The sequence below is a fragment of the Xenopus laevis genome, chromosome 1S (assembly GCF_017654675.1).
Source record: "Xenopus laevis strain J_2021 chromosome 1S, Xenopus_laevis_v10.1, whole genome shotgun sequence".
NCBI lineage: Eukaryota > Metazoa > Chordata > Amphibia > Anura > Pipidae > Xenopus > Xenopus laevis.
In genome coordinates, this window is record NC_054372.1 from 75758672 (window position 1) to 75785447 (window position 26776).

Here is a 26776-nt window from a genome sequence, read left to right on the forward strand (position 1 = left end):
ATTTCTTTAGGGGAGGAAGTAACATCTCCATTCAGTTTCTTAATTCGAGGGATCATGGTAGTGGGCGTGGAAGTCTTAGCCAAATATGCGAGTGTTTTACCCAGTTTTTATTTTTATACTGAACAATTCCTTTAAAGATATCTGCATACTGTGGTACAACCACCATATAGCAGACCCAACAGGGGGACATAATTGAGAAATGACAAACTTTTTTGCAAATTAATTTAACTTATGTGAAAGTAAGCCTTTTATTACCTTACAGTTGAGAAGACGTGAAAATGTTAAGTTATTTTCTGCATTGCTGTCAACTTCATATATCCTGTCACAGACTTTTACAAATTCTTTTAATTCAACCTATTTTGGAAAAGAAGGTAAAATGGATGTTAGTTGTTAAATGGGCACTATATCCCCATGTTCAACATGTGTTCAATGAAGAGGGCATTTAAAAAGCTTTCTGCTTAAAAGTATACAACAAATATTTTCTTGCAGATGATTGACATCTATACAATGCCAGACTGGTGGTCTGGGGTCCACCAGGCTGCCTCCTCAGGGGCTCATCCGGGGCCACACACCCCAGCTGCAACCCCTTCTGCCCTTTTGCCTCTTGCCCCAGCCACAACCCCCCAAGCGGTAAGGGTGCAGCGCTCAGGGCAGGAAGCATTTCTGGGTTGGCGGGGCCCACCAGATTTTTACCTGGTGTCCTGTCAGCACCTGATTGTCAAGAACTTCCTGGTTTGGTGTGTTTTACCTCCAGCCACTAGAGTGCTTCAGTTGATATTAAAGGGATTCTGTCACCAGAAAACCATGTTTTTTTCAAAACACATCAGTTAATTATTTGCAGTGTAAATAATGTAATTTACAAATAAAACCGACACATATTCCTTTAAGTATTTCTGCAGTTTTTACGGTTAGCCACTTTGTCTGTTCAGGAACAAAAAATTCTGCCATGAGGCTCAACTGCTCTGTACTACAAGCTCTCTGAATAAAAGTCTAACATTCTGATCACTGTCAGTTTTACAGAATAACACATGGTGTCAAAAGTGCACTTGTGAACAAGCTCCAGCTCCAGTAATTACAGTGACAGCATGGAGAGCAGCTTCCTGAACTGAGCATGTAAGGTAACAGCAGAACTGGGCCAGATTTCTGCTATATCAGAGAGCAATTAAGGCACATGAGGAAGAGGATGTAAAAAAAATTGCACTGTTCCTTACAGTAGCTGGGCAGGAAGCTAATGAAGTATACAATAATTTTCAGTTTGCAGAGGCAGAGTAGGATAATATAATTGCATTGCTTAAAAATGTGAGAACTATGGTGTTCCAAGAAAAATATCACATTTGAGAGACGTGTTCATTTCTAAATTGCATGAAACATCTCATGAATATGTGACAGACCTGAAGTTATAAAAATAGTAAATAGTAAATAATAAAAAGTCAGTCCTGTGATTTTGGTGCACTAACTGAATCTTTGATTAAAGATAAATTAGTTATGGGCATACATACATTCATATAATATAGGCCAACCTAAGTAATTTCTGCAAGAAACCAAACTGTGTTTAAGGGTTTATGGTGGCATACTCATCCCAAATCTGGGACAGTGCAATATTTGCATTTAATTTAAAGGAGAACCAACTTTAAAATACAAATGCAGCTAAAAGTATTGGCCAGTATGTTTCGCTTACTAGAAGCTTTTCTCCCACTGTTTCCTTGTGAAATTAATCTGAAATTGAATTCCAAATTATTTAAGGTATATAGCTTTTGTCTCAATAAAAATCCCCATCTGAGGGCTTGTACATGTGTACAACTATTCCCCCAAGTCCTGGGTACCGTAACGCGCAATTAAATCTAATGTTTTCCCTTTGCAGCAAAGACATTTGTGCCACATGAAACCCGAACAGTCTATTCAAACTTCGTGTCTGTAATATAATTGGTTAAACACAAATAAATGCATAAACCGATCACAGACTTCAGTCAGACAAAACACACAGCCTTTCCTCCCTGTTCACAAAACTATCTTGTAAGCTGAGCAAGAGAGCTTCTGTCACCATAGTGACACAATGCTGTTCTAAACTCCCCGCTCCACTTAGAAGATAATGTTGCTATAAGGGGAAGAAAGGCTCTGTGTTTTGTCTGAGGTCTATAATCATTAACGCATTTATTCATGTGTTTAAACAATGATTTTGCAAGTCAGTGGGGAACTAGGTTTTATGGGTAAGTGATGTAGAACATGGCGCCGGCTAAGCTAGTGAAATGTAGGCAAGTTTGGAGCATGAGCAGCGCTTCTAAAAGGCAAAGAGAGAATATCTAACCCAGTGTTTCAGGACAGGGGGTAATTGGGAACATTTTGGGACTGTTTTGTAATCCTGCTTTCCTTCACCTTTAAAGATCACCTGTATTCCGTAACCAAGGTGGTTGTTCCAGATCTCCAACATTCCTCACAGGCTTAAAGGAATTATTCAAAGATGTTTATAATATAGTTTGTTAGCCAAAAATTCAATGTATAAAGGCTGGAGTGACTGGGTGTCTAACGTAATAGACAGAACACTAATTCCTGCTTTTTAGCTCTCTTGGTTTCCACGGATAGGTTACCAGGCAGTAACCAATCAGTGACTTGAGGGGGGGGGGGCACATAAGCCATAACTGTTGCTTTTGAATCTGAGCTGTATGCTAAGGATCAATTGCAAACTCACTTAACAGTTATATCCCATGTGCCCCCCCCCCTTCAAATCGCTGACTGACTGACTCAGATTTAGACAGCTGAAAAGCAGGAAGTTGTGTTCTGTTCTGTATGTTAGATATCCAGTCAATCCAGCCCTTATACATTACATTTCTTGCTAACTAACTATATTAGAAACATTTTTTATACTGCACATCTCTTTACCCAGTTTTTATTTCTACACTGAACTGTTCCTTAAAAAATATGAGAAATTGAATGGGTCAAAAGAAAAATGTTTAGATCCCAAAGGCCTGAATAAGTGCATTAAACGAGAGCATTTTCCCTTGTCTACTAGAACAGAAATTCTGGGAGACACTTCTGGAGCTAAATTCCACCATCTCCACATTGGATGCATCTAAAGGATTTTGGCAGATACCATTGGATGAAGAGAGCCAGAAGTTATGTAAATACCTTTTAACCTATACTGTTTTCAGAGGTTGCCTTTTGGACTTAGTTCAGTACCAGAAGTATTTCATTGCGCTATTCGCCAAATGATGCAAGGAATGGATGATATGCTTGTGTGAGTTAAAGCCATACAGATCATGATGCTAGACTGGACTAAGTACTTGAAAGAGCTAGTCAGAACCAATTAAAGCTTAATAGACAGCGTGCAGCGTCTGCATCCAACAGTCGTGTCGTGTAAGATCAATGCTGCAACTCCACCCGACATTTCCATTATTTACCTTATTTCTGTCACATCCAACGTGAAGTCTGCGTTTTTGCCCATCGTCCATGTAGTCCTACCCTAAGTCAGGAAAGAACTTGATGCTAGAAGACACGCTATCATGTGCATATTTGACTGGGAATGCCTCAGAAACTACCTTCACTAATTACATTTTTGCACATGTGAATTTAGACAAGTTCCAGTTAGTCATGCCCTATGGTCTCTAATTGCCAAGGCTACACAACAAGATAAAATACTGATAAGTGTCAAACAAAGGAACCTTACCTTGATAAAGAATATCCAGTCTCTCCTTTGGAGAAAATTGGTATGGATATTTTCACTTTTAGGGGACAACAATATCTAGCAGTTATGGACTACTTCTCAAACTATCCTGAACTGGCAAAGCTACAAGATTTGCAAGCTGAAAAGGTAGTCATGCATACTAAGGGGCATATTTATCAAGGGTCAGAATTTTTAAAGAGACAGCACATGATAAATTTCGATATTCAAATTTTCAAATTCAAATCGAATTAGGACTATTCCCTGGTCGAAGTACACAAAAAATAGCTCGGAATTCGAATTATTTCAATTCGAAAATTCACCTCTACCGTTGATAAATCTGCCCCTAAGTCAATTCTAGCTAGACTTGGCATACCAAGAGTGATTGTAACGGATAATGGCCCACAATAGGCTTATTGAAATGTGTTAAAAGAGAAACAAACCGTTTACCAAAAAAAAGGGTGGTAAAGGGTTTGTTTCTCCTTTAAGTTTTAAAGTTCACAAAAAATATTGTTTTTACTATATTTTTTCTGGCCTTGCATTTGTTCTATTTTTTGCTTTACCTTAAAGGACCAGTAACATCAAAAAATGTTTTTAAAAAAATCGTTAGTACAAATCAAAAAAAAACACCAACACAAATTATAATTTAAAATCACAAAGCCTTTATTAAGAAATAACTTACAGAAACTGCACTTCCTGTCCTGTACAGAAAAGGCGAAAGGGCGACCATCGATGCTGCTGGGCTCCATTTCTCCTCCCTGGCTACTCTACAGACAGCGTGTGAAGGAGCAAGATGGATGCCTCATGCCTGCGATGCGATGCAGTGACTGCTCGGGCCCCCTCCTCCTCCTGCACAATAGATAAGAAGCGCTCACCTGGACACTGGAGGAAGCGGTGGTAGTGGAGGCGGTGGAGGGAGCTGTAAATCAATGTTGGCAGCGGCAGCCTCTTCTCATCATCAGTGACTGGCCAGGCCCCCTCCTCCTCCACCGCTCCCTGCCCCGGTCGCTCCTGCTCTGTTCTCTGCACTGGGCTGGCAGCGAGCCAGAGAATTGCACATGAGTGATTGTTTCGATAGTGTTTGTATCTGCCTGCATTGCGTTTAGCTGGATGCGATACGGTGACTGTCCAAAAGCATAGATTCTGGAACAGAGTGATGACCCATATACAGGACAAAACGACTTTCCCCAAAATAATGTCACCACAAGTATGTGTTCTTGGAGTGGTAGACGAGGTGACCCCCTTTAGAGCGAAGAGAGACCTCTGGCGTAGCCTACTGTTTTATGCTAGGAAAGCGCTCCTTATGAAATGGATGGACCCAAAAGTACCTTCCTTACAGTTTTGGTTAGACCTTATTAATAAAAATCTTCCGCTGATTCAGATGACATATCTAGCTAGGGGGTGCACCGCCAAATTTGAGAAAACCTGGGAGGAATGGACGGAGGCCAACTCCTAGATAATAGGGCTTCTATAGTGGTATACTGGCTCGTGTCGGGAGATAAATTTAGGTGCACCTGATTTCACGATGTCTCTCTGCATTTATTACTCTATGCTTCTTGTATATGCTATGCATTGTGTACTGAGATGAGGTCTTTTATCTCTGCTATTATACTGTATTTTGTGGACTGTGTGGAATGTACCTGATACCCCCTTTTTTTTTTTTTTTTTTCCCCTTTTTTTCTCTTCTGTACCCCCCCCTAACTTGAAAACAAAATAAACACTGTTAAAAAAATAAAGGCTTTGTGATTTTAAATTATAATTTGTGTTGGTGTTTTTTTTGATGTGTACTAACGATTTTTTTAAAAGATTTTTTTGATGTTACTGGTCCTTTAATGACCCTCAATTCGCCTGCAGAATATTCAGTGATTTTACATCCATATATCAACTCATACACCAGACCTCGGATGCAGAGCATCCAGAGGGAGATGGCTTGGAAGAAGCAGGAGTATGCATACTAGAAATATACCCAAAAAAGCATGGGAATGGAAGGAAGACACCAGTTTGGTATTGATGGGTTACCGTAGAACGCCAAGTGTTGTTCAATCCCCAACCAATCCCCTAACTTTCTTTTTACACTCTCTTAGACTTTCAGTCACACTTTGAAAATTTTTTATGCATGTTACGTTGTTAATGTTACAATATTTCTTTTTTTCATCTTTCTTATTTTTATAGGCTGAAAAGGGAAGGTGTGGTGTGTTTTACCTCCAGCTTAAAGGGCTTCAGTTGATATAAAGTGTTTCTGCAGTTACCACTTTGTCTGTTCAGGAACTAAAAATCAGCCATGAGGGGACATAACTGAAACGCATCTCACAGTGCTCCTAAGGGTGTTTTCAAAATCTCCCTTCACCCTCCCCTCATACACTGCCCAAAGCTGATTACCTCCATCCAGGCAACACAGGGAGACATCCGCTCCTTGTACCAAGCAACAACAACATCTGCAGCACCATGTCAGTCAGGGAGACAGGTGTGGCCCATTAGCACTGGTTAAGCCGGGGACTCACGTGAGCACACTCCCCAGCAGCTGGCTGGCTGACTGTAAGCGTGGTTCCTTCACACCCCTTTGATTGCAGAGGCCACAGAAAGGATCTCTGCGGTACGCAATAGGGGGTGAGTGACTCCGGGACCACTGCACGCAAAACCCTCTGGAGAAACCCTGAAGTAACTGTAGTCACTTGCCAAGCACCACACTACATGATTGCTCCCTGTCCACAGGAATGATTATTCCCCCTCAAGAACTCTCCTTAACATACCATTCTGTTCACCTGTGGACTGTAAACCCCGGAGGGCCCTCAGAGGATACTTCCACACTTGATCTGTGCGCACGAACAATCAGTAAGCCTCACCCGAGACAATACCATAACAATGAACTGTTGATAACTGAACAATGTATTTACCCATTTAAACCGTACCCACTATGTGTTATTGCATTCTTTCCCTGATTAATGTTTACTATGGCTAAGGGGCCCATTTACTAAGCTCGAGTGAAGGAATAGAATAAAAAAAACTTTGAATTTCTAATGATTTTTTGGCTACTTCGACCTCCGAATTGAACGATTCGTACTAAAAATCGTTTGACTATTCGACCATTCAATAGTCAAAGTACTGTCTCTTTAAAAAAAAACTTTGATCCCCTACTTCGCCACCTAAAACCACCATAGGTCCCCATAGGCTTTCTAAATATTTTTTGGTCGAAGAAAAATCGTTCGATCTAACCGTTTTTCATCGATATAACTATTTGCGGTAAATCCTCATCTTCGATATTCAAAGTCGAAAGATTTACATTCGGCAGTCGAATATCGAGGGTTAATTAACTGTTTTCCCCTTCGGGCTTCCCCAATCGATGTCTGGCCGAAAGTTGGCCAGATGTCGATCGGACGGGACTTAAAATTCCATTGGATCGCGGCCGCATCTGTAAATGCTAGATGATTTTGAGAACAAACCTCTGGTGCTTGTCTCGTGAAATGTGAGGGGTCTAAACTCTAAAGTCAAACGCTTAGTCTTAGACTATGTTAAAAAAATCAAGCCTCATGTTCTCCTATTGCAGGAAACTCACTTGGAGGGCCAACGCTTAAGAATCCCAGGGTAGCTCCCGCCTACCATGCTACATTTTCCACATATGCCAGAGGTACCTCCATCCTTGTAAGGAAAGAACTCCTGTTTAACCTACTTGACCTACGCTCAGACCCGCAAGGCAGATTTGTAGTTATCTCCTGTACCAGCCACTAACCTTAGCAAGTGTACAGTATATATACCACCACCCTTCCAAACCCCTCCACTAGAACAGATTAGGGATGCACCAAATCCAGGATTCGGCTCGGGATTTGGCCAGGATTCTGCCTTTTTCAGCAGGATTTAAATTCGGCCGAATCCTTCTGCCCGGCCAACCCGAATCTGAATTTGCATATGCAAATAAGGGGCAGGAAGGGAAATCACGTTACTTTTTGTCACAAGACAAGGAAGTAAAAAATGTTTTCCCCTTGCCATCCTTAATTTGCATATGCAAATTAGGATTCAGTTCTGTATTCAACCAAATCTTTTGGCGAAGAATACGGCCGAATCCAAAATAGTGGATTCGGTGCATCCCTAGAACAGATAATGAGAGTAATATCAGGATTCCCAGCTGCCCCACTGTGCCTTATGGGTGACTTTAATGCACTCAACCTAGACAGGCTGACTTATAATACCCAAGTCCACAACAAGCTCTCGCAGTGGGCAACAGCCATGGTACAAAGTCGGCGAGCACTCCAAGTCCACACAGGAGGTTTAAAATCAAGAATTTATTTCAACAGGTTAAAAACAAAACACCTGACACATTCGTATCCACAATACGTAGTCATAGGCAAATAACTCTTAAATCTAAGAAACGGACAATACATCATTAATTATTTAATTGAAAAAACACTTAATTAACCCTGACAATAGCAAATCAAACAGTTTAACCCTTGAAATTAATTCGAGCACATTTGATAAACAATTCATTTGATAAACTTAATTTATATCATAACTATAATTAATAAGCGATGAATGGAATGCCAGAAGTTCATTACTAGATTGAAGAGTCGAAAATCATGAATATAACACACGTATAAGTTATTTCGGTTTAATCAGTATTATTTGAGATGCACTCTTTAAATAGATTTCTATCATAAATTTACATTGTCACATTGTTAAAATTATGTTGGAACACTAAGACAAACTAATAAAAGGGTTTTATACACCACACAAATTTGTTTACTATAATAATAAATCCATTTATTTTTAATTAAATTTATTATAATGGATTTATTAAAGTAAAACTAAATTGATTTATTATAGTAAACAAATTTGTGTGGTGTATAAAACCCTTTTATTAGTTTGGATTGACTTCCATCAGACTGGTATAAACAAGAAGTAGAGATTTTAGCATAACATTTAGAAGACATTTTCTCTTATTCCAGAGAGGATAGGAAACTGGCTACAGGATAGGTACATTCTCTGTTTGGAGTAAGGTTCTTAGTGAGGGTCCCTCAGGGCTCAGTATTGGGTCCACTTTTATTTAACTTGCTCATTAATGACTTAGGGGAGGGTATTGTAAGTAATGTATCAGTGTTTGCAGATGACACAAAACTATCCAGCCTAATTAATTACATCCTGGATTCGGCATCCTTGCAACAAGATATTGACACACTGGCAATCTGGGCAGTAGGGTGGCAAATGAGATTCAATGTTGATAAATGTAAAGTCATGCATCTGGGATGTAAAAATATACAAGCCACTTATACCCTTAAAGGAAAACTATACCCCCCAAACAATGTAGGTCTCTATAAAAAGATATTGCATAAAACAGCTCATATGTAAAACCCTGCTTCATGTTAATAAACCATTTTCATAATAATATACTTTTCTAGTAGTATGTGCCATTGGGTAATCATAAATAGAAAATTGCCATTTTAAAAAACAAGGGCCGCCCCCTGGGATCGTAGGATTCACTGTACTCACAAACATACCAACAAACCATACATGTTAGGTCACATGAGCCAATTAACAGACAGAGTTGTGTCTTTTGCTTCCTCACTTCTTCCTGTTACAGTTAGAGTTGTAGTATTTCTGGTCAGGTGATCTCTGAGACAGCACACAGACCATCATGAAATGGTGACTCAAGGCAAGAGATGTAAAAGGGCAATATTTACTTATATATATATTCCAGTTTGGTAAGATTCTTTAATATGCCACTTAATATGATATGAACTGTTGCTTAAGTGTTCATTTTGGGGGTATAGTTTTCCTTTAATGGGACTGCACTAGGCAAATCCATTATGGAGAAGGACCTTGAAGTCCTTGTAGATAATAAACTTGGCTGTAGCAAGCAATGCCAGTCAGCAGCATCTTGGGCAAATAAGGTCTTGAGCTGTATTAAAAGGGGCATAGGTTCAAGGGAGGAGGGGGTCGGTCATTCTTCCACTTTATAGAGCACCGGTAAGGCTGACAGTGTTTTGGTCTTCAGTAGAACATTATTATATTAGAGAGGGTCCAGAGAAGGGCAACTAAGCTGGTAAAAGGTATGGAAAATCTTAGCTATGAAGAAAGACTGGCCAAATTGGGTGTGTTCACGCTGGAGAAGGGGCGCTTAAGGTCTGATATGATAAGCATGTATAAACATATAACAGGATCATATAATAATCTCTCTAATGCTTTATTTACCAGTAGGTCTTTCCAGCTGACATGAGGTCGCCCATTCCGATTAGAAGAGGTTTCCGACTAAATATTCAGAAGGGGTTTTTTACAGTGGGCTGTGATGTGGAATTCTCTCCTTGAATCAGTTGTACATGCTGATACATTAGACAGCTTTAAAAAGGGGTTGGATGGCTTTTTTGCAAGTGAGGTTATGGAAAATAACAGGGTTATGGAGAATAACTCATAGTACAAGTTGATCCAGGGACTAGTCCGATTGATATTTTGGAGTCAGGAAGGAATTTTTCCCCCTCTGAGGCAAATTGGAGAGGCTTCAGATGGGGTTTTTTTTGCCTTCCTCTGGATCAACTAGCAGTTAGGCAGGTTAAAATAGAGTTCCAGTGTTGAACTTGATGGACGTGTGTCTTTTTTCAACCTAACTATGTAATATATATAATCAATTAACTATTCACATGACCCAGAATGTACAGTAAATGTGCAAGTTATTGAACCGTTGAACAAGTGATTTAATGTCTGGTGCAAAAAACAAATATACACTGGGACAACAAAAACCCTGATTTTCAGAAAAAATTTTTTTTTTTTAGCTCAAGGGCTGCCCTGCAGAGCATAGATTGGGGCTGATATTGAATTGTTACTGTTCTCAATTTATTCCCGTCAAAGTAAACTTTATTGTCATCTCAAACGTATACGAATACACAGTGAGACGACATGACTCCACCTAGCACATATCACAAAAAGCTTGTGGAAAAAAGCTTTCGCTCAGCCTGGTTTGGGCTTTAATGCTGCGAAATCGTCTGCCGGATGGAAGCAGCGTGAACACTCCGTGTGAGGTATGTGTGGAGTCCAGTGCAATGTAGGAGGCCTTTCTTGCACAGCGCTTGTGGAAGATGTCCTGCAGTGATGGAAGAGCTGCTCCAACGATGTTGCCAGCTGCTCTGACAGTCTGCTGTAGACTTTTCCAGTCAGCAGAGCGCGCACTAATGCACCAGATGGAGATGCAGCTCGTCAGGACGCACTCTATGGTGCCGCTGTAGAACACTGTGAGGGTGGGAAGCGGAAGGCTGGCCCGTTTCAGTCGTCTTAGGAAGTGAAGATGCTGCTGAGCCTTTTTGGTGATGGGGGCGGTGTTGGTGGTCCAGGTGAGGTCATCAGAGATGTGGACTCCCAGGAATCTGGTGTTCTTTACTGTCTCTACTGTGGAGCCGTTGATGTTGAGTGGTGTGTGAGCAGGGCGAGTTCTCCTGAAGTCGACTGTCTTCTCTTTTGTTTTATCCACATTGAGTGACAGGTTGTTCTCACTGCACCAGACCGCCAGCTGCTGAACCTCATCTTTGTACGCTGAATCGTCGTCGTGGCTGATGAGCCCCACCACAGTTGTGTCATCTGCGAACTTGATGATGTGGTTTGAGCTGTGTCTAGCTATGCAGTCATGTGTCAGCAATGTGTACAACAACGGGCTGAGTACACATCCTTGAGGAGCTCCTGTGCTCAATCTGATGGTGCTGGAAATGTTGTCGCCGATACGAACAGACTCAGGCCTCTCTGACAGAAAGTCCAAGATCCAATTGCACAAGAGGTACTCAATCCCAGCTCGCTTAGTTTCCCACTCAGCTTTTGAGGGATGATGGTATTGAATGCTGAGCTAAAGTCTATAAACAGCACTCCCATAACTGTCTTTCTTGTCCAGATGAGTTGGTGAGAGGTGGAGTACAGAAGATATGGCATCCTCAATTGACCTGTTTGGCCGATATGCAAATTGTAGTGGGTCCAGTGAGCGGGGGAGGGTGCTCTTGATGTGTGCCATCACAAGTCTCTAAAAGCATTTCATGATGACAGGGGTTAGTGCAACAGGGCGGTCATTCAGGCAGGTTACTGAAGATTTCTTTGGCACTGGAATGATGGTGGTGGACTTGAAGCATGTGGGGATGATCATCTAGCTTAGCGAAGTGTTGAAAATGTCAGTGAAGACGTCAGCCAGCTGATCAGCACAGTCTCTGAGCACACAACCAGGAATTTTGTCTGGTCTGGCAGCCTTATCGTGGATTGACCTTGGTTAAGGTTCGCCTCACGTCGGCCGTGGATAAACAGATGACTTGGTTGGTGAGAGGAGGCGCGGCTTTCCTCACAGGCTCTTTGTTTAGCGCGTCAAACCATGCGTGGGACAGAAGCTGTATTTAACATATATAAACACTATAATAAATGTTGTAAAACAGCAACCCGGTAAGCAAAGATTGGAAATGAGGAATGCATTGTGGCAGGGGCTAAGAATAACTCCATTATGATTCATAATGCTTTACTAAAAATTAATGTGAACAAGGCACCAAGGCCTTCACAGATGCTTTATTTACCTTCCAGCTCACAAGAGGGCACCCATTCTGATTAGAAGAAAGGAGGTTCCGCCTAAATATTGGGAAGGTGTTTTTTACAGTGAGAGCTGAAAAGATATGGAATTCTCACCCTGAATCATTCGTACTGGCTGATACATTAGATACCTTTAAAAAAAAGGGTTGGATGTCTTTTTAGCAAGTGAGGGAATACAGGGTTACTGAAAATAGTTTATATTACAAGTTGATCCATTTTGGAGTCTGGGAGGATATTTTTACCCCTCTGAGGCGAATTGGAGAGGCTTCAAATGTTTTTTTTGGCCTTCCTCCGGATCAACTAGCAGTTAGGCAGGTCATATACAGACTTAAGGTTGAACTTGATGGACGTGTGGCTTTTTTCTGTAAATCTTATATACAGTATGGTTAACCAGGCAGTAGGGCATACCATGGAATCTAATTCATATTTATAAGTAAAAAGTTGATCAATTGTTTTGTCTAGTTTTAATAATTGTTTTGTTACAAAAACAATAGATATCTTAGTAAAAAATAATTACCAAATGTACATGCTTAGAATGGAAGTGTATGAAAGGATCTCCAGATCCATGGGCTTGTTTGCCATACAGGCTTCCTATCCTGAGAAACAAACTGTGTACAGTACAGTTAAAAAATGTACAGAAAATTAAGTGTTTAGGTTCTATGTGCATTCCAGAGTTCGGCACATAGCAAGGAATTCTACCACACAAAATAATTATTAAAGTAACAATAATTAGTACAAACAGAAAGAAAATCAGAATTCCTCTAAGTGGGAATTTAAAAATGAAAGTAAGAGTTAGAATACACAGGGGTGCTTCGCCAATGAGGCGAGTTGAGGCTGTCGCCTCAGGCGGCAGCGCCCCACTAGGTTCCAGGGGCAGCAAAAATGCTGCTCCTGGTACTTTAAAGGGGTTGTTCACCTTTGTAACAAATTGACAAATCTAACAGTTCACATGAATAGAACAAACTTTTCCATAGAAATAGTTAACAGAAAAAGTACAGTTCAAGAGATATTCACCTCAGAAGTGTCCCTGTACTAATCCTTCAGTTCCACACAGACCCTGTGCTGGGAGGGGGTCACTGACCCCCAAAAACACTACAGTGTTCACTTCCTCTTCCTTATATGACATCACACATTGTACTGGCAGCTAACTTAACTCCTATTGGCTATGTCTGCTGTCAATCTGCCACTGCTTCCTGTGCTGGGCTGTGCTGGGGAATTTGAGCAGCATTCAGGTACTGAAGAGAAACTGTTACAAGTTTGTGAGAGGGAGGAGGAGTGTGGGCTGTGTGCTGCAGAGACTTCAACTGTGCAGATGGGGGGGATCGAGGTGCTTGGGACCTGGAGTTATCCGGATAATGGATCTTTCCATAATTTGGATCTTCCTACTTAAGTCTACTAGAAAATCATGTAAACACTAAATAAACCCAATAGGCTGGTTTTGCTTCCAATAAGGATTAATTATATCTTAGTTGGGATCAAGTACAAGCTACTGTTTTATTATTACACAGGAAAAAGAAATCATTTTTAAAAATTTGAATTATTGGATTATAATGGCTACTATGGGAGATGACACTTGTACTTTCCAGAAATATATTATTATTTTTTGGGGAGGGGGGGGTCCATGTATTATTTTGTGTATTTACCTCATAAAAAAGGTAAAATATTTTTCTGGTATAGATCCCTATATCATGAAAAATATAACTTTTTCATTTTTTGGTATTTAGAGCTCTAAATCTTGTTCCAGAAGTGGAACACTTAAAAAAGGTATCGTTTTCCTAGGTAAATTACCCCCCCCCCCCAGGAGAGCGCACAAAATGTTCAAAAAACATACCTGCCCTCATCACTGCTCTGCCTGTCACTTAGGGCTGCCACCTCACCCTTTTAAAACCAAACACTGCAGGGCTTATTAGCAATTCATTTAGATGCATGATACATGGCTGCACAGAAATCAGTTCAGTCTGCAGCATCTAAATGAGTTGATAATTAGCCATGCAGCCTGTGGATTTCATATGTGTTTGGTTTTAAAAGGGTGAGGTGGCAACCCTACTGTCCCTGCTAGATGTGTAAGTTACATACGTTTCTAAGCAAGTCAGTGCTGGTTTTGTTGCAATTTTGTAAATAACTGACATTATGCTTAATGCCAAAGGTTGCCAAACAATGTTGCTCCTTCCTTTTCTGCAGTATTTGTCTGCATGGCTGTGTGATTGTTTGTTGCAAGGCAGGTTTGTTTATATGCTGCGTCTGTTAACCTCTGCCATTAGAATTGAGTAATCAACCAATGACCATTCAAATTATGTGACTGGTTACAGTTCACAAGCACCCAATAAATTACTAGGAGGAGGGCAGTATCAACATCCAATAGGGAACAAGTAAGGGCAAAGCCTGGGCATGATGATGTCATCATATAGGAAGTTCTTGGTGTGTCAGGTTCAAAATAGGCCACTCCCATCACTTCAGAAAACTGGTCAGAGAGACAGGAGAAGGACTGAGTTAATAGGTCTAGAAATTAGCTTTTACAATGGCATTTTTACTTTTTGTTATGGAAAATGTTTTTTCTAACACATTGAGAGCATTGTTAGTGGTTTCATAAGATTTGCACATTGAAGGTGAACAACCCCTTTAAGAGAAAATTTCCGGGGGGGGGGGTAGGCCTCAGGCGGCGGAGGGGCCAGGATCGCCCCTGAGGATACATGGATTACATGCCGTGTACTTAAAACTCAGAAAGAGAGGCTGAGTAAAAAAAATGACAATGTTAGAAATTCTTGGTGAAAATTTAAAAATGAACTAGAATTTCTCAAATCTGAGGTTTCAAAGATGAAAGGATTGAGAGTCAGTCAAAACACAGGTTTACTGGAAGGAAATCATCAATCTTTAATCCTGTCTTTATTTCATCTCTGTTTGTGCTTTACAGTATAAACCATTTTTTAAATCCACCAGAAGAAGAAATTCCACATAATATCCTTTTCCCCATCCAGTAAATAAAAAAGTTATAGAGGTCCTTGCCTATTTGGTTTTGCTTTTGTCTGTAAGGAATAGCCTCTAAATTGGTATAACAGAGTCAGGTTAAACAAATTCCAAAATATTTTGGTTTTTAGTAGTTAGAATTACCTGCACTATAAAGTGTTAAAATGGTTGCTGCATTAGCTTATAGAAGAATGAAAAGCACATTTTTGAAAAATGAGTGAAAAGACAATTTAGAGTTTTTATTTTTTGTTTGTGTCTTGCTATGGTAACATTTTTTATTTTACTATTTTTAATCAGCTTCTGCTGATGCAAGAAAATTGGTTTTGTAAGAAACTATACATATATACAATATATATATGCTGTGAGGACTTCTCTGTCCTTCCATGGCTTTATTAAATGTACATAGTAAAGTTGTTCTTTCTTCCTTTTATCTTGCAAAGCATATATATATTGTGACAAAGAGCTCTGTCCAAGTAGGGTTACTGTATATTATGGTAGGTGTATGTATAGCATGGAGCCTGAGGTATTGGTTCCTTTAAATTTCTAGGGTAAGACAGGCTAGGACCCTGGAGCAGAGCTAAACCAATATGCTGTCAATTAGTCCGCAGGTGGGGAGGTTTAAGGGAGGTTTTCTATGCAGAGGTTTGTGTGGGTGAACTGGAAAAGAGAGAGGCTGCGATATCTGTGAACAAACTTTGTATGCTACTGTGACTCCAAAGAGGGAATGCCTTGTGACAGCAGTAAGGTATTTTTCTATATTCTTTAACCCTTTAAATGCCACAGAACATAGAATCTACATTATATGGATAAAAGTACCGAAGCGATTCTACATTCTGCTGCACTTCCGGGTTCGGGAGGGGAGGGTCGGCTTTTCAAGTCGCTCCCTCCGTCCCTGCTCGTCCCCCCGCTCCTAGGCAATGAGCAGAGCGGGGCATCGGGTGGCCCCTGGATCATGATCAGTCAGGTGCCCCAAGGTAGCAGCAGGCTCGTGAATTCTACGTGACCTACTGAAGCCTGCACTTCCTGCTATCACAGCGCCACGCACACTCACATGATTTTTACCAAAGCCTTCTGCCTCCTCTTCATGGGACCCCCTCATGCAACCCCAGATGGATTGTCAAATTTTTTATTAAGCTTTATTGCCATTGCGAATAGCGTATACACTAACCGTATTGTGCAATACCTTTTGTATGTTATTTCAGTGATTATAATGCAATTTTGGTGAATTTTTAGCGATTTTGTTGCATTTTTAGCGATTTTATTGCATTTTCAGCTCTGCATAGATGTTGTTCGCTTGTTTCTGTCCGTAAAACATATTTGCTTGGTTGGTAGAATCAGATCACAAAACTTCAAACCAGTGGGTCCTGGTGCACGTACCCTGAATGGCCACCTTCCACGCCTCTTGCGTCAATTGGTTGAAGTACAGCACCACAATTCTTTTCTTGAATAAAAATGCCTTTATTAGGAAATTATTGCAGTTTGGTAGTCAGTTTGGTAGTTTGCAGCAGAAACGTTTTAGTATAGCTTTGCAGTTTGGTAGTTTGCAGTAAAAAAAGATACTTACCAGTTTTAGCTTCGTCAGCTTTCTGTAAATATATGGTTTTCTCGGGTCTCTGTACTGTTCGGGGGTTTTATGGTGCATAATACACATACTGGGTGCTCGTATTGTAGCAGTCAGAGTGTCATACGTGAAAATTCATCTTTCCTCATAGCTAAGATTTTCCATACCTTTTACCAGCTTAGTTGCCCTTCTCTGTACCCTCTTTAATAATGTCCTCTTTGAGCACTGGAGACCAAAACTGTACGGCAAATTCTAGATGGGGCCTTACCAGTGCTCTATACAGTGGAAGAAAGACCCCTTCCTGCCGTGAATCAATGCCCCTTTTAATAAAGCTCAAGACCGTATTTGCCCTTGATGCTGCTGACTGGCATTGCTTGCTACAGCCAAGCTTATCATCTACAGGACTCCAAGGTCATTTTTTAAAAACGTCTAGCACGGAGTGCAAAAATATACTGGCACTTAAAGGGTTAAAACTGCATACCGGGGGGGGGGGGGGAGATTCTCTTATTGCGGACTGTTATAGCACGGAACTTGTCCCTGTTTAAGTTTGTCTGGAGCCTGTTCATTTTGTTGCAGACCTAAGCCTCCTGTCTCATCTGTAAGAACTGTGTATTCATGGAGACTCGTTATCCCACTACCATAGTTACATTTGCAATGATTACTGGTATTGTCTTCCATGAAGTGAGTGTTTTCCCTCTTTTGTTGCATAGTGTGATCTTGGGACAAGACTTCCCCCTCTTTTGGAAGCTCTGGGGAAAGGAAGGTTCTCCACAGGGGTCTCAGAAAGGGCTTCCTAAGGATGCACCCGGGGTTTGTGAACCTATCTCAGAGGTAGTTACTAAAGGGGTGACCATGCTTGAAGCAGATCATTTTCCCCTAGATGTACTAGCAGGTGAAACAGGGTTGTCCTTTGTGCCCTCCAAAGCATCTGATATGCCAGATTTGAAAGTCTCTTGGGTTAACTTTAGAATGTCCCAAATGAGGGACCATACACTGTCCAGGGCCTAGGAAAATGTTAAAGGGATCCTGTCATCGGAAAACTTGTTTTTTTCAAAACGCATCAGTTAATATTGCTACTGCAGCAGAATTCTACACTGAAATCCATTTCTCAAAAGAGCAAACAGATTTTTTTTATATTCAATTTTGAAATCTGACATGGGGCTAGACATTTTGTCAATTTCCCAGCTGCCCCTGGTCATGTGACTTGTGCCTGCACTATTGTAGACAAATGCTTTCAGGCAGGCTGCTGTTTTTCCTTCTCAATGTAACAATGTGTCTCAGTGAGACATGGGTTTTTACTATTGAGTATTGTTCTTGCTACCAGGAAGCTGTTATCTTGTGTTAGGGAGCTGCTATCTGGTTACCTTCCCATTGTTCTTTTTTTTGGCTGCTTGGGGGGAAAAGGGAGGGGGGTGATATCACTCCAACTTGCAGTACAGCAGTAAAGAGTGATTGAAGTTTATCACAGCACAAGTCACATGACTTGGGGCAGCTGGGAAATCGACAATATGTCTAGCCCCATGTCAGATTTCAAAATTGAATATAAAAAAATCTGTTTGCGCTTTTGAGAAATGGATTTCAGCGCAGAATTCTGCTGGAGCAGCACTATTAACTGATTCATTTTGAAAATTTTTTTTTTTCCCATGCCAGTATCCCTTTAAGGTAATTAATGGTGAACCTTAGGAACCCAGTGCTAATAATGTATTTTGATAATGCCCTCATTTTTTGGTCAGTCAAGATTTACTTTATCGGGTTGACAAAGTCTCCGTCCACATATTGCTGGAATTGCTGCATACTGGTTCTCCTGAGCTCTGATTAGCGCTGACTTAATTATTTGGAGTTTTTTAAAGCATATATTCGAGAGGAAACAAGTTCTTCTACAAGTCAGATGAAGGGAGATTTGCAAGATAAAAGGAAGAAAGAACAACTTTACTATGTACATTTAATAAAGCCATGGAAGGACAGAGAAGTCCTCACAGCTATAGTTCAACCCCTGCCTCCTACCCAGGAGGGTATGCAAAAGGTAAAAATAGCCAAAACTTTGTTAGAACCGCAAAAGCAGGAAGTCAGGGAGTTTCTTCAAAGATATACTGAGGGTTTTCTGACAGGTAGGTTGTAGAAATGTGATAAAGTATGATGTCAATACTGATCCTCAGATTCGGGTCTGGCTTAAGCCCTAACGGATCCAGGAAGCCCGTAGACAGACAGTGGAAGAGGATGTGCAAAGGATGCTGGTTTTGGGGATTTGAGTCCATAAACAAGTGGAATAGTCCCATCGTGCTTATTCCTAAATTTTTTAAATGACTTCAGGAAGATAAATGAAGTCTCAAAGTTTGAGGCTTAACATATATAACTCTTGAACTGACTAGGGGGTATTGGCAGGTACCAATGTCAGAAACAGCTTTTTCTACTCCACAAGGTCTCTTCCAGTATGTTTGTATGCCATCTGGGCTCCAGGGAGCCCAAGCCACATTTTTAGGCCTCATCATCATTTTGCCTATGCTTATTTCGATGGTGTGGTAATTTTTAGCAAGGATTGGCAAAGTCACTTCCCCAGAGTACAGGCTGTCCTTTATTCCATTAGACAGGTAGGCCTGATGGTGAATCCCAAGAAATATGCCAGAGGTCTGGAAGAAGCCAGTTATCTTGGTTACACTATAGGGAGAGGAGTTATAAACCCTTAAGTTTACAAGGTGGAGGCCATTAAAGACTGGCCCCAACCTCTTAAAAAGCAAGTCTGTACTTGTACTTGGTATGGTGGGCTATTATCGCAGGGAAAGGGTCCACAGTGTTTAAGTGGGGTCCTGAGGCAGAGAAGGCATTTCAAGAGTTGAAAGCGGTTTTATGTCAAGATGCAGTGTTGGTTGCACCAGATTTCAAAAATAAATTTGTTGTTCAAATTGATGCTTCTGGTGTTGGTTTAGGTGTGTTGTCAGTTAATTGGGGAGAAGAGTACCCAGTGGTATACTTGAGCAGGAAGTTGACCCCTGTGAGAAAAATTATAGTATTGTTGTGCAGTAGTGCCTGGCAATTAAACGGGCACTGTAAGCTTTGCAGTACTATCTTCTGGGCTGCCAGTTTGTGCTCATTATGGACCACGCTCCCCTAACCTGGATGTCAGAGCCAAAATAAAGAAATGCAAGTGTTGCATGTTGGTTCCTTTCTTTGCAGGGACTCCTATAACTGGTATTTCAAATGTTAGTGTGCTACAGCAACAACCTTATTACTATATAAAAGATACCCTGTACACAGTTTTTGCAAGGTTGGGGTTCTTTTTTGGTCATCTTTTTTCTGGCAAGTTGGGGGAGTTATTAAAAAACCTGTGTCAATGTGGACACTAGACAGTAGTGGGATACGGGGCAGCCAGTGAGTACAGTAGCATGTGACTTTGCCTTTGTATGGGAAGAGAGCAAGACCTGGACAGACTGGTGTGAATATAGAAGAGGGAGCCAAAATAATGCTCAAAATAATCACAACCCAAGTGAGTTGTGGGGGATCACTCTTTAGGTACTAGCAGCAGCAACTCCTTTCACACAGATAGTAGACAGTACACAGGTTTCCAGTTGATCTTTGTACACAGGTTTCCAGTTGATCTTTGTATGTGATTTTTATTCCACACACCAGTTTACACACAAACATAAAAGTTCATAATCTTTTAGGAGGCAGAAAACAAAATAGTTCCAGCTGTGCTGGTAAAGAAAAATGTCCTTTTCCCAAAGGATCCACAGCCCCACTTGGGTAATAAAAGTCCAGCAAACAAAATAAACTGTTAACGCACAGTCCTTTGGAGATTCCCTGTGCTTTCCTCCTGGAAGCCACTCACTCCCAAGCACTTTAGGGAAGTAGCTGGTAGCCAGTCCTTGCTACCAGAGAACTTGTCTCCTTGTCAAAACTTGTGTCCAGCAATACAGTCCTTATGCGCAACACCACAGGTCACATGCAGTTACACTGAAAAACTTGTAACACAGCCCCAGTAGCTCTCTCTCAGTCAGGGCAGAGAACAGCCTTAATTGAGCCCCCACCTTTTTACTCCAGGTGAGGCTAATCATCTCCCTGCTACTCAGAGCCTCATTTTCACATCCCTCTGCACTGCTTCATAGAGGATTCTGGGAGGGATATACTTTCCATCTATGATTTTCCCAACCATACTACATATCCTCCCCCTCTGCTCAAACTTGTTGGGTTGAGCACACTTGGCCACCAGACAGTGTACCCTAGAGACAGCATCAGCATTTCCCTGTTGACTCCCTGGTCTGTGTTCTACTACAAACTTGAAATTTTGTAGTGCCAGAAACCATCTGGTTACCCTGGCGTTTTTCTCTTTGTTTTGCGCCATCCACGTTAAAGGAGCGTGATCAGTCACTAATCTGAATTGGCGCCCTAAGAGATAGTACCTTAGGGCTTCTAGAGCCCACTTAATGGCCAGTCACTCCTTTTCCACAATGGCATAATTTCTTTCCCCTGATGTTAGCTTCCTGCTAAGGTAGGCCACTGGGTGTTCTTCACCCCTGATCACCTGGGACAAAACAGCGCCTAGTCCCACCTCTGAGGCATCTGTTTGAACTATGAATTCACGGTTGAAATCAGGAGTAATCAAAACTGGGCACTTACAAAGAACAGTTTTTAGATTTTGGAATGCTGTCTCTGATTCTGGGTTCCATAGAGGCAGTTCCATGTAACTACCTCTAGTTAACTCTGTTAGTTGGGCTGCGATAGTGGCAAATTTGGGAACAAATCTCCTGTAGTAGCCCACCATTCCTAAAAAAGCTCTTACTTGTTTTTTTGACAGTGGCTGGGGCCAGTTTTGTATAGCCTCAATTTTGTGTATCTGGGGCTTAATTACCCCCCTTCCAATTACATATCCCAGGTAACGGGCCTCTTCTAACCCAAGGGCACATTTTTTTTTGGGTTGGCTGTTAAACCAGCCACTCTGATTGAATCCAGAACAGCCTGGACTCTGGGTAAGTGACTTTGCCAAATCTGTGCTGAAGATGACCACGTCATCAAGATAGGCTGAGGCATATTTCTGATGGGGCTTAAGAACACGGTTCATCAGCCTTTGAAATGTAGCTGGGGCCCCATGTAAACCAAAAGGCAGTACTTTGTACTGGAATAACCCTTCAGGGGTAGAAAAAGCAGTTTTCTCTTTGGCCCTGTCAGTTAAGGGAACTTGCCAGTAACCCTTTGTAAGGTCAAGGGTTGTTATATAGCTTGCTGGGCCAAACCTCTCAATCAGTTCATCTACTCTGGGCATGGGGTATGCGTCAAATTTAGAGACTTCGTTTAATTTTCTGAAATCATTACAAAAACGAAGACTGCCATCTGGCTTAGGAATTAAGACAATGGGGTTAGACCACTCACTGCATGATTCTTCTATTACCCCAAGCTCTAACATCTTTATAACTTCATCTGAGATCGCCTGCCTACGAGCTTCAGGCACCCTATAGGGTTTCAAGTTTACTTTTACCCCAGGTTCTGTCATAATGTCATGGTTAATCACCATGGTTCGCCCTGGCAACTCTGAAAACACATCCTTATTTCTTTGTGAGAACTCTTTTACCTCTTGTGTTTGACTTGGCGACAGGGTCTCAGATATTTTTACCTCTGGAACTGAACTACCTGCTGTTTCCCTAGGGAAGGTTACAGCCGCAAGGGTCTCGCGGTCCTTCCAGGGCTTAATCAAATTTACATGATACACTTGGTAGGGTTTCCTTTTCCCAGGTTGATGAACCTTGTAATTAACTTCTCCTACCTTCTCTACAATCTCATAAGGACCTTGCCACTTTGCTAACAATTTACTTTCTACTGTGGGAACAAGAACCAGTACTCTATCCCCCAGATTAAAGGTTCTCACCCTAGCCGAGCGATTATACACCCTGGACTGGGCCTCCTGAGCCTGTTGCAGATGCTCCCGTACAATAGGCATAACTTTTTCGATTCTATCTTGCATTTGACTGACATGTTCGATTACACTCTTAAAATGAGTGGCTTCCTGTTCCCAGGTCTCCTTAGTAATATCCAGGAGACCCCTTGGGTGTCTACCATACACCAATTCAAAAGGAGAGAACCCAGTGGAAACTTGGGGCACCTCCGTATGGCAAACATGAGTTAAGGTAAAAGGCCATCCCAGTCCTTACCATCCGTAGCTACCACCCTCTTTAACATGCCTTTTAGCGTTTTGTTAAACCTCTCTACCAGCCCATCTGTTTGGGGGTGGTACACCGAGGCACGCAGTTGGGTGATTTTCAGTAACTTACACAATTCTTTTGTTACCTTTGACATAAAGGGTGTCCCCTGGTCAGTGAGGATCTCCTTTGGGATCCCAGTATGTGTAAACATCAGGACCAACTCTTTGGCAATGCTTTTTGCCGAGGCGTTCCTTAGTGGAATTGCCTCGGGATACCGCGTGGCATAATCAAGTACAACAAGGATATATTGGTGTCCCCTAGCAGATCTGACTAGAGGGCCTACCAGATCCATGGCAATCCTGTCAAAAGGTACCTCAATTATAGGCAAGGGTACAAAGGGACTTTTGAAATGTGGCATTGGGGCCGTTAACGGACAAATGGGACAGGAATCACAATATTGTTTTACCTCTCGGTGTACCCCAATCCAGTAAAACCTTTGTAACACCCGGTCTTTCGTTTTCTCATAGCCCAAATGTCCAGCGCCGTTTCTGGGGAAAGCCTGAGGCGGCTCCTGCATTGCCGCCCCCGCACCGACTTACCTGTCAGCGAGGGAAGGCAGGAACACGATTGCGGAGAGCGCAATTGCGCTCTCTCGCAATAGCGCAGCCGAATTTCCGGTTTAAAAACCGGAAATTCGGCTCTTAAAGGTGCAGGAGCGGCTTTTTGCCGCCCCTGGAATCCTGTCTGGCGCTGCCGCCTGAGGCGAGCGGCTCAGCTCGCCTCATTGGCGGAGCGCCCCTGCAAATGTCCCCCTAACACATGGGCTCGTGCCAGATCCAGCACTGTACGTCTATGGGCTTGGGGAACTATCAGTGCTCTATCCTCTCACCCCATACTTCATTTACTCTATACAGTAAATAATTTTCCATTGCAAAATGAGGAAATATTTTATCAGCACCTGGTTCCTGGGGCACCCCATTTACAACCTTTATTTGTTCCCGAGCTTTACTTAAGGTGGGGTCCCTTAGTTGGGGAGTGCCGAAATTATCCCGGGAAATGGGTAGATCAGGCAGATCAAGTTCAGGCTCCGCATCCTCTCCTACCAAGACCTCTAAGGGAAAATTGCAATTTTTATCCAAGACAACTCCTACAGCCTCACCTGGGGAAAAACACTCTAAAGGCTCAGGGCATATGGGAAGATTAAACTCTAAAGATTCAGGACATATTGGGGAAATAGACATTGGAGGCACACTTCCCTCCTTGCACCCTTTTGCTTTACCCCATAAGTCCCAAAACACAGGAAAATCACGTCCCAAAATAACATGCATTAAATTTGTTACCACTCCCACTTCATGAATGCAAATTCCACCAGCCGTTTCAAAGGAGAGGGAAGCAAATGTATGCAAATAACTCCCATCTGGTATGACTGTAGCTTCTGCTGCCTTGTCTACCAGGCTGGCGTGAACCAAAGTTACCAGACTTCCAGAGTCTAGAAGGCCAGAAACTTCCTGCCCGTCTACTTTGACGATACACATTTGTGGCTCCACTTTTGCACCAGGTTGGGCAATACAAACAGGCTTAGCAAATAATGACAAATGTGGTTGTGCAGTGCTACAATCCATGGGTTCCAGGTTAAGTGGGCAACTGGCTGCCATATGCCCTGGCTCATGACAGCGCCAACAAATTACTTGTCCTCTATCCCTAACTTGCAGATCTGGTTTATGGCTTTGCCCTCTCAGTGGCTTGGTCATGGAATCATTTCCACCTTTTTGGGCCTCTTTCCACCCCTTAGGGGTTGGTAGGTCTTTACCTATACCCAGTGCCTTTTGACTCTTAGGGCCAGCACTTTTAGCTGTTGAACTTTGAAGAAAATCCTCTGTGGTAAGAAGCCGCTCCACCAGGGCCACCATCTGGTTGGCATCAGTTGCATCAGCTTGGCCTGCAAAACGTTGCAGCCGAAGGGGTAAAGCATGGAGAAAACGATCCAGGACCACTCTTTTCACTATTAGAGCAGGAGTTAATTCCTCTGGTTGTAGCCACATTTGGACAAGATGTATTAGGTCATACATCTGAGACCTTACAGGTTTGACCACATCAAATGTCCAGGCATGTACCCGCTGGGCCCTCATAGCCAGGGTTACTCCCAACCGGGCCACTATTTCCGCTTTTAACTTTTGGTACTGATGGGCATCCTCAGGATTCAAATCAAAATAAGCCTTTTGCGACTCTCTGGACAAAAAGGGAGCAAGCACCCCCGCCCACTGGTCAGGTGAAAGTTTTCCCCGCTCTGCCACTCTTTCAAATATTGCGAGATAAGCCTCCACATCATCCTCTGATGTCATCTTTTGTAAAGAGGTTTGCACTCTTTTATACACAGAGATGGGCTCTCTTGATCCACTTTGGGACTTTTCCATAGTCTCGATCCGTTGTAGAAGCTGACTGTTGATAGCCTGCTGTTCCTTTAAAGCTGTTTGAGCAGACTCTGCAAGTATTTGATTAGTCCGCTGCTGATGAGCATTGGTTTGCTGCTGATGAGCATTGGCTTGCAGCAGATGATCATTGGTGTGCTGCTGTTGCTGAGCATTGGACTTTACAAGTTCTTTTAGAATCTCCTCCATATTGCCAATTTTCTGTGAAAGTCACACTACTGTGCTGGATATAACAATCCTTTAATATGGCTCTTTAAGGAGCTGCCCGCATCCGAGCACCAATTGTGGGGGATCACTCTTTAGGTAGTAGCAGCAGCAGCAACTCCTTTCACACAGATAGTAGACAGTACACAGGTTTCCAGTTGATCTTTGTATGTGATTTTTATTCCACACACAAACATAAAAGTTCATAATCTTTTAGGAGGCAGAAAACAAAATAGTTCCAGCTGTGCTGGTAAAGAAAAATGTCCTTTTCCCAAAGGATCCATAGCCCCACTTGGGCAATAAAAGTCCAGCAAACAAAATAAACTTAACTCACAGTCCTTTGGAGATTCCCTGTGCTTTCCTCCTGGAAGCCACTCACTCCCAAGCACTTTAGGGAAGTAGCTGGTAGCCAGTCCTTGCTACCAGAGAACTTGTCTCCTTATCAAAACTTGTGTCCAGCAATATAGTCCTTATGCTCAACAACACAGGTCACATGCAGTTACACTGAAAAACTTGTAACACAGCCCCAGTAGCTCTCCTTTCTCTCTCAGCCAGGGCAGAGAACAGCCTTAATTGAGCCCCCACCTTTTTACTCCAGGTGAGGCTAATCATCTCCCTGCTACTCAGAGCCTCATTTTCACATCCCTCTGCACTGCTTCATAGAGGATTCTGGGAGGGATATACTTTCCATCTATGATTTTCCCAACCATGCTACAGAGTGGATAATATTAATTATTAATTAACTGCCCTCATTTAAGCTCATGAGGGCAGTTATGGGGAGATGGTAGTTTTAGGGGGTCATCCTCAGATGCCTATGTAAACTATATAAAAACTAAAAAATTCCCCCATTACACCTCTGAAATCTTGTGGCTAAATCCAAAGACAGAGCTAAGGGTGGGAATCCCTTTCCTTCCACATGCACCAATCAGCAAGGGGAGGGTGGGCAGTCAGACTTTCTAAGGTAGGAACAAATGCGAACAGAGAACTGATAATGATGTACAAGTAACAAAGATTACATTTTTTATTAGAAAAATCTTTCTGAAATCAATTCTAGATTTAACAGAGGCCACTGGACACATGTAGAGGATAATTTGAGAGTTTCTCCATGAACTTAATATGACAGATGATGTAAAAATTTAAGTGTAAAGGAGAATGAAAAATGTAAACATGCTCTAACTGTTCACAGTTACCCCCCCCTTTCTGGAACGTCGCATATCATTACCGTTTTCGTGCACAAATGTTTGCAAATTTCACTGTATCTAAGAATTATCTGCCCGTGTTACTCCCCCCCGGTGCTTCATTG

General features: G+C 41.9%; 1 protein-coding gene across 8 annotated transcripts in view; it reads right to left on the reverse strand.

Moving 5' to 3' along the window:
- The window catches only part of helq.S (helicase, POLQ like S homeolog), a 289002-nt gene that overhangs the window by 171755 nt on the left and 90471 nt on the right, over nucleotides 1-26776 (reverse strand). For 7 of the 8 annotated variants that reach the window (XM_041579751.1, XM_041579748.1, XM_041579745.1 and 4 more), the window contains one exon: nucleotides 256-354. The exons of the other annotated variant lie outside the window; for it this stretch is intronic. In XM_041579751.1, coding sequence (XP_041435685.1) covers nucleotides 256-354 — 99 coding nt within the window. The remainder of the gene's footprint in view (nucleotides 1-255; nucleotides 355-26776) is intronic. 8 annotated transcript variants of the gene reach the window in all.